The 13,173-nt window shown below is 43.8% G+C and overlaps 2 protein-coding genes and 1 pseudogene across 4 annotated transcripts; 2 read left to right on the top strand and 1 right to left on the bottom strand.

The window, feature by feature from the left end:
• Positions 1–102: 102 nt before the first annotated feature.
• MED19 (mediator complex subunit 19) lies at positions 103–6,174 on the bottom strand. Its single transcript, XM_039860354.1, has 5 exons — positions 5,749–6,174; positions 2,444–2,700; positions 2,183–2,279; positions 1,774–1,868; positions 103–1,598 (listed from the first exon to the last, which is right to left on the bottom strand). Exons 1-5 carry the CDS (start codon positions 5,960–5,962, stop codon positions 1,530–1,532), a joined length of 732 nt encoding a protein of 243 aa, XP_039716288.1. The 5' UTR covers positions 5,963–6,174; the 3' UTR covers positions 103–1,529.
• A 177-nt stretch (positions 6,175–6,351) lies between these two features.
• Positions 6,352–13,073, top strand: TMX2 (thioredoxin related transmembrane protein 2). 3 transcript variants are annotated; one of them, XM_039860350.1, is made up of 8 exons: positions 6,355–6,590; positions 10,100–10,160; positions 10,406–10,519; positions 10,792–10,868; positions 11,101–11,207; positions 11,395–11,460; positions 11,553–11,682; positions 12,191–13,073. In XM_039860350.1, the coding sequence occupies exons 1-8, from the start codon at positions 6,402–6,404 to the stop codon at positions 12,335–12,337; spliced, it is 891 nt and encodes a 296-aa protein (XP_039716284.1). In that variant the 5' UTR covers positions 6,355–6,401; the 3' UTR covers positions 12,338–13,073. The 3 variants fall into 3 exon arrangements, with proteins under 3 accessions (XP_039716287.1, XP_039716284.1, XP_039716286.1); XM_039860352.1 differs by lacking the exon at positions 6,355–6,590 and adding an exon at positions 6,648–6,866; XM_039860353.1 differs by lacking the exon at positions 12,191–13,073 and having other exon boundaries at positions 6,352–6,590; positions 11,395–11,449; positions 11,553–11,645.
• On the top strand, positions 9,330–9,445 carry LOC120600935 (uncharacterized; annotated as a pseudogene).
• Positions 13,074–13,173: the final 100 nt, after the last annotated feature.

Genomic DNA, 13,173 nt, shown 5'->3' with positions numbered 1-13,173 from the left:
AGTAATCCCTGGCGGGAAGTTTGAAAATTTCATAAGCTTCTCTGGGCCCGACCCATTTTTAGGCACAACTACAGTGAAAATAACCACTTAAAACAACAGGTCCTGTTTTTATTTCCATGATTTAATTTTAAAAATTCCTGAAAGAAATCTTTTGCAACCACTACAGCTGCTTGTCATTTCGAAGCTTAGAGAAGTCTTTGACTTGTGCCATAGTTGTTTCTTAATACAGAATTTTGTCTCCGGAAAGTAAAGTTCATTTTAGATGCAGCCAGAGGGGAGACAGTGGATGACCCAAGTATGGAAAAGGCAGATGGGAAATGTGGGTGGCAGTTCAATTTGCTAGCTCATACTTTGTTTGCAAAAGCAAAAGACCGTACCCTAATCGGGGTCCTCAGGCACTAAATCTCAGAACACTGGCCAGAACCCTTTATTTTCATTGTCTATAACTTTAGTATATAAACTCTTGTGCTGAAATCCTAGATTAAAACAAACTAAATGAGTGGTTTTCTGTCTACTGATCTAGGAACAACCTTGGATTTGTGTAACAGATTTTAACTGTTCTGTCAAATGTAGCTTAAGTCAGATTACAGTAGCTTGTTTATTCATGGATGTTTTCAGTTACCTGTCCTGCTGCAAAGACGGAAAGACTGAAGGGGTTTATTTTACATTTGCTAGTTTATGCTGCCTTTTTGTTGCCATCTTAGAAGCTTTGAAATGTTTTCACAGCCAAATACTTTCATTGTTTTAACTCAGAAATGAAGCAGGTCAAAAGTTCTTATTATAAAGACAAGAGAAGGATTTACCTTTGCTTGCCAGATGTTTACTTCAAAAAAAAAAAAAAAAATCATAGGCTTGACTAAGAATCAACCTGTTGAAATACACTGGTGACTGTGGGTACTTTTTCAGTTGGCTATTGTTTCAACACAGAATTGACCTAGAACACAGAGGAGCCCTAACTAGATCAGCTCTTCAGATGGAGCCTAAAGATCATCCAGGTGGCTTGGTTCTCAACATTATGGGCAGGGTGTTATGTGTCTGCTGTGGGAAGGTATTAGCAAGCTCTGCCTAAATCTCATTTTGGTTTCCCTGCCTGCTGATGAGATAACTGTAATACAAGACCCAAATCCCCTCAGATCTTAGCATGCCTTAGCTTAAACCCTGACCCTCACAGAAAGGCACTTACCTTTTAACCGGTAGCCACACTTAAGCCAGTTTGATAAATGCAATTTTTTTTTTAAAAAAGAAAAAAATCATCATAAATCAGATAAAGTCCCAAATCAGACAAATTGCACAAAAGAGATGAGACGAAAGCTTCCCCGGAGAGGAAGAGATGTCCACAAGGAAGCTCAGCTGAGCCTTACAAAAGCATGGCCCTTCTCTCACGATGCGTCACTCTAACCGAGCACAGTAGGAGCGGCTTCTGTTCCAGCCTTCGGGGATGCTTCTAAGGCAGTGTCCGAGAGCCAAGAGGCAGCTTTTGTCAGGTTTAGGACAGCAGGAGGCCATTCTGGCAGAGTCCAGTGGTCCTGTTAGCGGAGACTGCTGCTGCTGCTGGCCTGAGAGCTGCCCATACCAGGGTGGTCGGGACTGTGTCGGTTCTGGGGAAAACAAAAGAGGGTTAGAGAACAGCCTTGATCAGGGCTGCACAGGGAGACAATGCAACATGCCCTGTGTTTTCAATCTTGGGTGCAACCTGAGGCCAAGGACTCCACCTAGGACAGGGGTGGGACATGGAGAAACTTACTGGACTGCAGCACCAGGCCCCTACCCTACCTTCTTTTTCTTCTTCTCTTTCTTCTTCCTTTTCCGCTCAGGATCTTCTTCTTTTTTCTTTTTCTTCTTCTTGTGATCCGAATCAGATGGTGTTTCTGTAGGAGACATTAGGTGCCTATCATCTGTAGAGCTCAAAATTCCCTCCTACTAGGACTGTAAACTACAGGAAACCCCTAGTCAAGGGCAACTGCATTTCCTCAGATGGCCAGAGAGGATACATAGGCACTTTGCTAAGGCCCCTGTCCCAAGTTCCCACTTGCCCAGGAGACCCCAGTACATCAGTTTCTTCCTTCAGGAAAATTTGGGAGTCCAGGGCTCTGTAAGAAACTTGACTGGGTTTTTAACTGAGGAAGGCTGAACCAGATTCAAAATGTCAGGTTTTCTGGCTTTGAATAGAACCGCTTCTTACCTGGGGGGACAGGATCTTGGGTACGACTCTGTTTGTGCTTGTGCTTATTCTTCTTCTTGGGAGGCTGAATATGCATCAGACGACACTGCTCTGGCAACTGAAGGAACCAAAGGAAGGTCCAGGTGAGTGCAGTGGGGAAATCCCCTGCTCACATCATCTGTTCTGCTCAATAAGCTAGAAGGACAGACTTTGACAGAAAAACCACCTCCATGTCTTTCAGGGCTCCCCATTTGCCTTCTTCCTCCCCAAGAGGGGACTTACCGGGCCAGTGTGGAGGCGGAAGCCAGCCAGCATTGTCCCTGTGATAGGATTGAAAGAGCCACCAAGAATAGGGGGCTTCTCGATGAGGGAGCGGAGGCTGCTGTTATCATGGGAACCAGGCAGATCAATCATCCCTGGCAGGTCAGGCAGAAAGTTGCTCAGCTTCTCTTTCACCTTCTTCCCACAGAATTTGTTATAGGCATGTTCCAGGTTGTAGTGTGTGATCAGGTTAGTGCTGCCTGTCAGCTCCGTGTTGCCTAGAGGCCACAGGGAGAATTTTTTCAAAAGAATATAAACTTATTAGTAATAAGGATCTAGTGGCAAGGGTGGAAATATCCAACCTACAACTTCATCTAGAGTTATGATGAACGTGAAGGGTAAAATGTTTACAGTCATTCACTCGGGAACACTCAGGTCCTGAATCGTGAGGCCCTTGAGGGCAGAGACAATGCCTTGTTCACTCATGGATGGCTGGTGCTCCAAACGCCACAGCCTCGGTGCTCAATAACTATTAAAGGAACAAGGTATTTTTCTCCATACCTCCAGGCCTTACCCTATTCTTTTCCTGGTAATTTTACATCAAACATCCCAGAACTGTGGGCTACTGTTAGTGGCACGAGGCTTGTGCCACAGCGCATTTCCTCATAAGTTGGTACTGCCTCCTACCATTACAGTATCCCGATTTTTCCCCTCTTTCTGTCACCTCTCCTCCTTCCAGGTGGTTATGCTCAAGGCTCAGGTGAAAGGGCACTCTGTGCTTTTTCTGAACTCTAACAAGAGTCTATCCGACTTTTAGACTAGTGGTTCTATGAAGATGATTTATAAATTTCTCTCCCCAGCCCTGACTCCTCTCCTGAAAACTAAACTTGCATTTCCAACTTCCTCTTAGTCAATTCTATGCAGATTCTCTCTCTCTCTTGTTTTTAAATGCCGATAGCACCTGGTGTTGTTCCAAGGTGGTCTCCCATCCAAGTACTAACCAGGCCCGACCTTGCTTAGCTCCCGAGACAGGCGAGATCGGGCACGTTCAGGGTGGCATGGCTGTAGACTCTTTTTTTTTTTTGACTCCAAATCTTCCTCACATCATTCATGGTTTCTCTACTTCAGAACATAGCACGCTCATTCTCCAGGTATTTTTAGAAGCACTACTCCTCAGTTCAAAAATCTCAATGGTTTCCTATCACATTCAGGAAAAAGCTCAAATTCTTTTTATCTGGCACTCATGGTTAAACACATCTTACTATAATTTAGCTTTGAGGCCTACTCAACCACCAGTTCCCTATGCAAAATTTCTGATCCATCCAAATGGGTCTCTACCATCTCCTGAAAAACAAAACAAAACAAAAACAAAACAAAAACAAAAACCACCCCTCATAGTGTTTCCTTTTTGGAAACGTCTTTTAGGAAAATTGACCTAATTATAGGAAAATTCTTCCTAATATTCCTCACCAATATGAATTCTTCAAGGTCCAGCTCAAGTGACCACTTATTCCTCTGTCATTTTGGATAAGAAACACGTTTTGAAAACCATCATGTAGTTCTTAATAGTTGCTATGACCATGAAGTAATGCAATTGGCCTTGATAAGAAATACAGTTACTACTTTATCCTTAAACCACGTGATTTGCATCCCTAAGTAAAATAAGTTCCTTAAAAACAAGGATCAAACTTATTAATCTTTTTCCCCTTTCACTACATGACCCCACCTTCCTATACCACTGGCATTAGCCCAGAATATCTATTCAGTATCTGTCAACTGATTGATATAAATAGGTACGATCAGAATTGGTAAGGTTAAAGAAACTGCTCGTAAACATGAACCACTAACCAACCAACCAAAGTCAACCTCTCTATGCTTGTGTTTTTAACTATAAAATGCAGATAACAATGCCTACTTCAAGGGGCTAGTCTAAGTATGTATTATGTTCATTATTATTTCCCTCAACTCTTGATATAGCAGTAGGACTTACAATGTACTGAAAGGCATTTTGGAGCCTTAACATGTCCAAAATGACTTGACTTCCACCTCCTCAAACTTGTTCCTTCCTGGTCACTGCACTACCATCTGCTCAATTATTCAAACCAAGAATTTAAAAATCATCCCCTATTCCTCTCTTCTTTACTTCTATATTCAACCCTTCGTTCCTGTCAGCTCTACCTCTAACATTTATCTTGCATCCATTCATTTCTCCCTTCTACAGTTATCGCCTAGTCAAAACCATCATCTCTTTCCTGGGCTACTAAGCAGTAACTTGACTGGTTTCCCTACTTCCCATTCTTAATGTAGCTGCTTGAATGATTAAAAATAAATAAATTAGTTAGATCATGTCGCCTTCCTGTGTTAAAATCGATTCCCCTGACTTTACAATCTAAATGCTTTATAAAGGCCTCCGCTTACAACCCCCCCGGCCCGCCCCCGCAACCCCTACCTCTTCATCTTCTATCACTTTTTTCTCTTGTTCATGTCACTGGAGTCCAACTGGTTTTCTGTCCCTTCCAAGCTTTTTTTCATATGGGGGCTTCTGATCTCACTTCCTGTATTTAGAATCGTCTTTCCCTCTCATTCGTACGTGGCTGGCCCTTTCTCTATGCTTACCTTCTAGCTCAAATGTTACCTACTCAGGGCTTACCTGATCACTCTAGCTAAAGTAGTTGTGCCTCCTCAATTCTTTATTACGTTTTCTCCTTGTAGCACTAACCAGTATCTGCTATCCTATTTACTCTGTGCCTGCTCCACTGATATGTAAACGTCAAAAACGCAAGGATCTTGTCAGTCTTGTTCACAGCTGTATCGTCAGCATTTAGAACAGTGTTTGGTAGATAGTAGGTGCTCAACAAAATAATTTTTTGAATGAAAGAATCTGGTTCAAGTCTAATCACTTCAAACAGCTGAAGAAACGCCAGAAGCCGTGAGGCGGGTAACATGCCCCAAACCAACATCAAGTTTGTGGCAGATCTGAAACTAAAACTCTAGGTCCACAGGGATGTTAAATCGGGACTCTTGAGTTCCAAACTCAAACTATGGATCATTTTTAGAGAGCCATAATCCAGTGTCAGGGACAGAGACCGGATATGACGTGAAAGACGGTCATGGGGATGCATTCTCTTCTCATCCTCAATCCATCCGAAGAATTCACATCATCATCCCTTTGGTTGTGAATCCTCAAGGCCTTTCAATTTAGAGCTCTAAGGTGCTGGCACTCGTTGCCTAGGTTACCTTGCACCTCTGCTGGCCGGCTTAGAAGCATGCCCATCACCCCCTCGTTATGATCTGATTGGCTGACTTCGGCCAGGCCTAGTACTCACCTGGCAGTTCCCGCATTAGGTAGAAGGGACCACAACCAGCTGCTTTGTCTGCGCCGGGAGGGGCGGTGACCGCGATGGGGGGCGGAGCTGTGCCCGGTCCCCCGCCTGGAGGAGGGGGAGGCGGAGGTGGAGGTTTTCCTGGTCCGAAGCCGAGTGCAGTTGGGGGCGGCGGTGGGTCAGCCTGAGCTCCGAACAGCGCCGTGAAATTCTCCATTTTCCCCTCTGTCCCGGTGTCTGGCGCTAGTGATTTTCATTGGACAATCCTTTCACCGCGTACCGTCCTTTTCCTCCCTGAGCCACTTATCATTGGATGCTTCGGGACCCGCCTACCTTTTCCCGGCAACTACTTCCGTCGCTTTATGAGCACGTTCAGAAAGTGCTATCTAACCTTATTAAAATCTTTGTTGTCGCCGCCAGCCACAGTCGCATATCCAATAAAATGACTTAGGCGGAAAAAAGCGACAGCGAGATCGACGAATAAAGCATCAAGTCCCTTTTCCAGTTCCTCCCTATCGCGGCGCCCAATCAGAGACCTACCTCTGGGTCCGGAGGCGGTGCATCCGAGGCTAGGCCCAATAGAAGGCTGAATGGCGGGAGAGGCGGGGCCAGACCCCCCGACGCCGGAGAGCGGCGAGCACCCGTGGGCCCAGAAGATGGCGGTCCTGGCACCCTTAATTGCTCTGGTGTATTCGGTGCCGCGACTTTCACGATGGCTGGCCCGACCTTACTATCTTCTGTCAGCCCTGCTGTCTGCTGCCTTCCTACTCGTGAGGAAGCTGCCCCCGCTCTGCCACACTCTCCCTACGCAACGCGAAGACGGCAACCCGTGTGACTTTGACTGGGTGAGCGACCCCCGCCTCGGGACCCGGCGACCTTGACTGCCCTTTCCCTCGCGGTTGCATCAGGGGGCCCCGAGGTTCACCTTTTTGAGAACACCTGAGGTTCCGAGCCTGTTGCGAATTTGCCATTAGAGTATAGGGCCTGGACCGTCATCGATGGCAAAACAGCAAGTTAGCCTCCTGCACATCAGCCTGGGCCTTCTGACGCTTGAGTCCAGGATTCTTTCCATCTTACTATTCATATTCGTCAACAGCCCTGCCCAAATGCTACACGCGCAGGTACGGTGTTTTACTGTGCTCTCATATGGAGCCAGAGAGGTAATCAAGACAAATAGGAGTATTCCCGTCTTATTGGTGAAGAAATGATCTCTGCGTGATTAGGAGACTTGTCCAAGGTCACAACCAGTGAGTAACTGGGATTTGAAACCACTCTTCCGGTCATAGTACCTGCACACTCTTATCACCCATTTCTTAATTCAGTTAACACACAGAGTGCATGCTGTATGCTAGGAACTATGCTGCATCCTGAGGGTGCAAAAATGAATGAAACTAACAGGCTTATTGAAAAGGAATCATAAAAATTACATCACAAAGAAACCTATCCCAAGCCTCTTGCTGTATTTCCTAAGTAGGAGTGGAGAGACCACTCAGGCAGATAAGCTGACGTCCTAGGCCCTTTGCTCTATAGCACATCTGTGTTCTGAGAAAGGGTCAGCCTCAGTTTTCGTCTTTTTTTCCAGTCCCAAAATGAGTCTTGACCTTTACTAGAATCCACTTCCTTACTTTCATCCTCCACTCCTTGTTTACTCTTTCATCCTTCCCCGTCCTTTCCCAGACAGTGTTATTAATTAGCTGAAATGTCGCCCTGCTACATCAAAAGATCTGATATGCTATACCACTTTAACCAAAATGGAACTCAAAAATATAAGTGGATAGTAATGAAGATTTTAATAAGGGTAGGGACATTTAATATAATTAATTTCTCTGTGTACTCTTGTCTAATAATATGCAAAATACTGGGAGGTTTTATATTTTATTATTACTGATAGAATTCTTTTTAACTTAAGATGGTCCCTGACTTAAGGTAGTTTAACTTACAATTTTTCAACTAGGATCTAGGTGTGAAAGCAATATACATTCAGTAGAAACCATACATCAAATTTTGGACTTTAATCTTTTTCTGAGCTAGCAACGTGTGTTACGGTACTCGTGATTCTGGGCAGTGGCAGTGAGCCACAGCTCCCGGTGAGCCACAGCTCCCAGTCAGCCGCACCATCAAGAGGGTGAACAACATATTCCACAGTGTAGTGTTAAATACCTTTTCACCTTACGATATTTTCAACTTTAATGATGGGTTTATCAGGTTCATTGTTGAGTCGTAGAGCATCTCTGTTTAGGGTTCATAGCCAGTGTTTTCCTGGAAAATCTGTTTTACTGATTTAACTCGATGATTGGGAAGTTATGATAGTAAGGTAAATAAGGCTAGCAATAACAGGTAAATCTCAAGTTTTCAGTCGTTTAGAAGAATAAAAGTTTATTTCTATTTGCTTAAATAAAGGAAAGAATCAAGCATTTTGTTTTTCCTTTCATAACCAAATGATAAGGGAATCAAGCATAACCAAATGATAAGGGAATGTTGATTTCCTAATAGAAGAATTTGTACTAATAAATACAGAAGGAATGATCAAATTTAAAAATCATTTAGCAATCTCTAACGAAATAATAACTCTGTGCACTGATCATCTGTAGATGCTAAAACCATCAGATGAAAAGTTGATATGTCCTCTGAAGGGATGCAGTGGAGAGTATCTAGCACCACTTGTGATGTCTTTTTGGCAAAAGATTTGAATTTCATTGTATTTAAACCTCTAAATTTCATTATTACTTTACAACAAATATGGAAGATAGAAGATCATCATCAGACAAATACCATGGGTATGCAAACAGCCAAATCCAGAAAGTGGGAAAGTTGACAATAACAACCAACTCAATTTCTTCAACAGATAAATAGCTTGGAGTGAAAAGGAAGAACAGGTATCTTTTAGAGTTAGAGATTAAGGAAGACCAAAGAATCACATCAGCCAAAGGCAGTGTGTGGATCTCACTTGCTTAGTCTTGATTTGAACAAATAACAATACAAAGGAAATTTGAGATAATTGGGATTTTTAAAATAAGGGCAAAGTATTAGATGACATTAAAGAATTATTAATTGTGTTAGCTGTGATAATGGTATTTTGGTTTGTTAGAAAAAGAAGTCCGTATTTGTAAGAGATACACACTGAAGTATTTACAGGTGAAATGATACAGTTGGAATTTGCTTTAAGTTTCTCCAACAAAAAATTGGGTAGCATAGATGAAATGGAACCATTTTGGCAAAATGTTACTGTTGAATCTGAGTAATAGGAGTCCCTTTAGGCATTGTAAGGGAGGAAAAATAACTTTCTCTCTATCCTTCTGAGGTCTCAGCTGAGACTGCCGTAATAAAAGACAGATTAAAGACAAAAGACATAGAAGTCTGTTAACATGTATACCTCATGTATACATGGGAGATACCCAGGGGAAAATGAGTAACTCAAAGAAGCGGCTTAGCCCTCTGGCTTATATAGCATCTTCAACAAAGAACAATAAATTTGTGGAGAAATGACGACAAAGGACAACAGTTTTAGGCTTCCAAGGGCAGCAGACTGTGTGCTTACACACAGAAGGTCCCGAGTTCACGCCTCAGTGGAGCTACGGTCCATGGCCTATGCCCATGCCACCCTGAACAAGCCTGATGTCTGATCTTGGAAGCTAAGCAGGGTTGGGCCTGGTAAGTACTTAGATGGGAGACCACCTAGGAAGACCAGGTGCTGTAGGCATAAATAATAATAAAAAAATAGTAATAAAGTTATCCTTTCCTTGTCTTGTTTATTGTCTGTCTCACTTTGCTCCAGTTGAGTTTACATTCTAGAATGTGAGAAAGAACTCTAAGCCAAGGGTACTGGAAAGGGCCTTTGAGATCTCTGAAAGGCTTCCTTAAGCTCTCAGATTATACTGAAGGTACATGGATTATCACTATGATATTTGGTGAAGAGGAATGATCTCAGTAAACCCAAACAAACAGAATAACCATATATTATATTAATGGAATATTACTGAGAAAGTTTCCCTGGAAGTTTTATTTTACCAGGATCAGACTGAATTGGTTGCAATATCTCACACTTTTACACCATTCATACTTTATACAACTCTTTTATGCCTATTATCATTTAATCGTCACAATAGCATTTTGAAATAGGAAACCAAAGCTCAGTGGTTAAGTGATTTGCTGGAAGGCATCAGCCATTTTGTGGCAGGGGCAGAACCTGAACCCAGATCTTTCTGGCTGGTGATTTTCCCTCTACGCCACAGCTAACTCCAGTTCTTTCTTTATTGTTACCATTTCCAGTTTGGATCTCTGCTGCTTTTTAGCTCCCTTACCTAACCAAATCATCTCTGTTGACAGCATTCCTGTCACTTTGATTCTGTTCCAGAGAGAAGTAGAGATCCTGATGTTTCTCAGTGCCATTGTGATGATGAAGAACCGCAGATCCAGTGAGTTTAGCCTGCTGCTCAGTCTCCCACGGGTAGGACTGACGCCCTCCAGAGGTGCTTTCATTCATGTTATGAGAGGGGTATTATTTGGCGAACTACTTTCTCATTCCACGCCAAGGCTGAATTTGATCTTAGACTTTTGTTCCCTCCCCCTCTCCAATTTCAAAGTACCCCAGGAAGAAAGACAAAGAATGGGATATAGGAGCATGCCGCCCAACCTGACCTGTGACATCTTTGTGTTTCAGTCACTGTGGAGCAACACATAGGCAACATCTTCATGTTTAGTAAAGTGGCCAATGTACTTCTTTTCTTCCGCCTGGATATCCGCATGGGCCTGCTTTACATCACACTCTGCATAGGTAAGGAAACTACAGACTCGGTTGTGGGAACCCAATTGCAATCCCCAACCAGTTTCTTCATACCCTTCTTCCATATCTTGTACCTAATTATGTGTGTGGCCCAGACAATAAGAATCTATGGAAACTATTTTAAGAGGAAGGGAATGTATCGGTGGTCTGTGTATGTCCACGAAGTGTTCTTTGGTGCTTGAAATCTCTGGATTGGTTTGAAAGTAAATCCCCTCCCCAAGGCCTTATATATGGTTCCAATGACATCTTTTTTCTGTATTCAGTGTTCCTGATGACGTGCAAACCTCCCCTGTACATGGGCCCTGAGTACATCAAGTACTTCAGTGATAAAACCATTGATGTGAGTGTTCGTCCTCCCTTCTGTTTCTTGGGTCCCTGGTGGGTAATTTTGTAATTGTGCTCTGTACACACCGGGAGCAACTGCTTCAGAATGGAAGTCAAGGGCACTGCGGATTTTCATGGAGCTAGGGGAGGCGGACAGGGGAAGCGGGATGAGGAATTAGATGCTAAGGCCTGAACCTTTCCAGAAACCTGTGTGATCCAGCTCACTGTTTCTTCCCTGTGTGTGGCAGGAAGAGCTGGAGCGGGACAAGAGGGTCACGTGGATAGTGGAATTCTTTGCCAATTGGTCCAGTGACTGCCAATCATTTGCTCCAATCTACGCTGACCTCTCCCTCAAGTGAGTAGTGCAGAGGGAGGCATGGTGGAAATTGCAATGCTGCATCTTCCCTCTCATTGTTTTTGGCCTTGATTTTTGCACATTACAACCAAAGGCATCCCCCACCCCCTCTAATAGCTGTACTTTCTCTTCCTCTCTTCCCTTGATCCAGTCTCTTCTTTGACTATGTGTAATAATATGTTCTCAGGTACAACTGTACGGGGCTAAATTTTGGGAAGGTGGACGTTGGACGCTACACTGATGTTAGTACACGGTACGTAAGGGCTTAGGCAGAAGGTATAAGCAGAGATTCACTTTGAGTGGTGTTTACAGGTGTATTTACAAAGTATTTTCTGGGCCCTGTAGGTACAAAGTGAGCACATCGCCCCTCACCAAGCAGCTTCCTACCCTGATCCTGTTCCAAGGTGGCAAGGAGGTCATGCGGCGGCCACAGATTGACAAGAAAGGACGAGCTGTCTCTTGGACTTTCTCTGAGGTATAGGAGTGGGCCCATGGTTTGGAGAAGGGTGTGGAGTCCAACCTGGGTTTGATTCCTAGCTCTGCCACTTGCCTACAAGCCTTGAGAGTGTGGACTAGTTATTAGACCTCATTCCTGAATTCACTCAGCAGATTTATATTATGCTTCTATCATGTGCCAGACCTGCGAGTACTGGGGAACAGTTGTTAAGATTCAGTGTCAAAAGCCCTTGTACCAGTCGTCTGTAGGCCTGAGGTTCCTTAGTAATAAATTGGAGACAGTAACTCTTGGCTCGCAGGGTTGTTTTGCAGATTACATTAAATGTGTAGCTGTAATTCTTGGCACAGTGATAGGTACTTAAATATTAGTTGACTTTTCCAAGTGTCCAAAAAAGAGATTTAAGTTAGAGTAGATATCTGTCCTTTGCTTCCTCCTTTCCTAGACTGCTTCTAAATACCTCTTACTTCCCAGGCTCTGAAGTCTCCTTTCCAACCTGAACCCTGTTGTGTGCATCTGTTTTGTGCAGGAGAACGTGATCCGAGAATTCAGCTTGAATGAGCTGTATCAACGGGCCAAGAAGCTATCGAAGGCTGGAGATAGTATTCCTGAGGAACAGCCTGTGGCTCCAACCCCCACAGCAGTGCCAGAAGGGGAAAGCAAGAAGAACAAATAGGTTCCCTGCCTTGCTAGTTAGTGCCTCTCGACAATCCCAGGCACCTCTGAGACCCGGCCCCTTCTGTAACCACAAGCCTTGCCTGAGGCCTTGGCCTTTATTTATATTTTCCCTGTTGGCTGTGCCTAGGTGGGGTTGGGTGCTGCTTCTCATTTTAAAGAAGCATCCAGGGAATTAACAGGCACCCTCCGAGAAGGCCTCCACTGCTGTGGCCAACTGTTTTCACTGGAGGAAGAGGGAGAGCTCATGTGATGGTGAGGAAATGCTTTCCCCTCCAAGCTTGCATCAGTGTGTTGAGTGCTGCCCACCACTCATCTCCATCGCGCTGTGGTTTCATTATTCCTTTGTGGACCTACACAGACTACTTAAATTAGGTTAAACCTTAACACAAGATGCCAGGGTACAGAGTCAGCACTAGGATTTTCCTGTCAAGGACCTTTACTTTTTTAGGCCCGTTTGGGTGGTCTGTGGCCTTCATTAAAAAGTATAAACCTAATTTTGTCACTGGTCCCAAGGAGAAGCCTTTAAACACAAAGTTTTCTCATTGAAGACAGTATTGAATCTATTTTATAGAGGTTGGGAGGAAGGGAAATAGAGGTTTGAGACCTTCCTTTTTGTGGTGGGCCTGGAGGAGACGCTTCTGGGCAGAATTGGGGTTTCACTTAACCCTTGTACTGATTCTCCTCACACCCAGTTGCTAGTTTTCCATAATAAAGAGACTAGGATTTCCTTTTGATGTGTCTTCTCGAGTTACTTGTGTGTTAAAAAGCCAGGCAACTGCAGAGGCATTGCCTACCTCCAACTTCACTCCAAAAGCCATTCTGATTAGTTTGATC

Source organism: Pteropus medius, unplaced genomic scaffold, assembly GCF_902729225.1.
Source record: "Pteropus medius unplaced genomic scaffold, Ma_sr-lr_union100, whole genome shotgun sequence".
Lineage (NCBI taxonomy): Eukaryota > Metazoa > Chordata > Mammalia > Chiroptera > Pteropodidae > Pteropus > Pteropus medius.
This window is presented reverse-complemented; position numbering and strand designations above follow the sequence as displayed.

Bases quoted from the DNA above. Each gene is read 5' to 3' on its own strand.
- MED19 (XM_039860354.1), bottom strand. From the start codon at position 5,962: ATGGAGAATTTCACGGCGCTGTTCGGAGCTCAGGCTGACCCACCGCCG. The intron at 2,701-5,748 runs GTGAGTACTAGG...TGTGGCCTCTAG, and splicing joins CCTAATGCGGGAACTGCCAG to GCAACACGGAGCTGACAGGC. The intron at 1,869-2,182 runs GTAAGAAGCGGT...TGTCTCCTACAG, and splicing joins CCAAGATCCTGTCCCCCCAG to AAACACCATCTGATTCGGAT.
- TMX2 (XM_039860350.1), top strand. From the start codon at position 6,402: ATGGCGGTCCTGGCACCCTTAATTGCTCTGGTGTATTCGGTGCCGCGA. The intron at 11,208-11,394 runs GTGAGTAGTGCA...ATATGTTCTCAG, and splicing joins TACGCTGACCTCTCCCTCAA to GTACAACTGTACGGGGCTAA. The intron at 11,461-11,552 runs GTACGTAAGGGC...TGGGCCCTGTAG, and splicing joins TACACTGATGTTAGTACACG to GTACAAAGTGAGCACATCGC.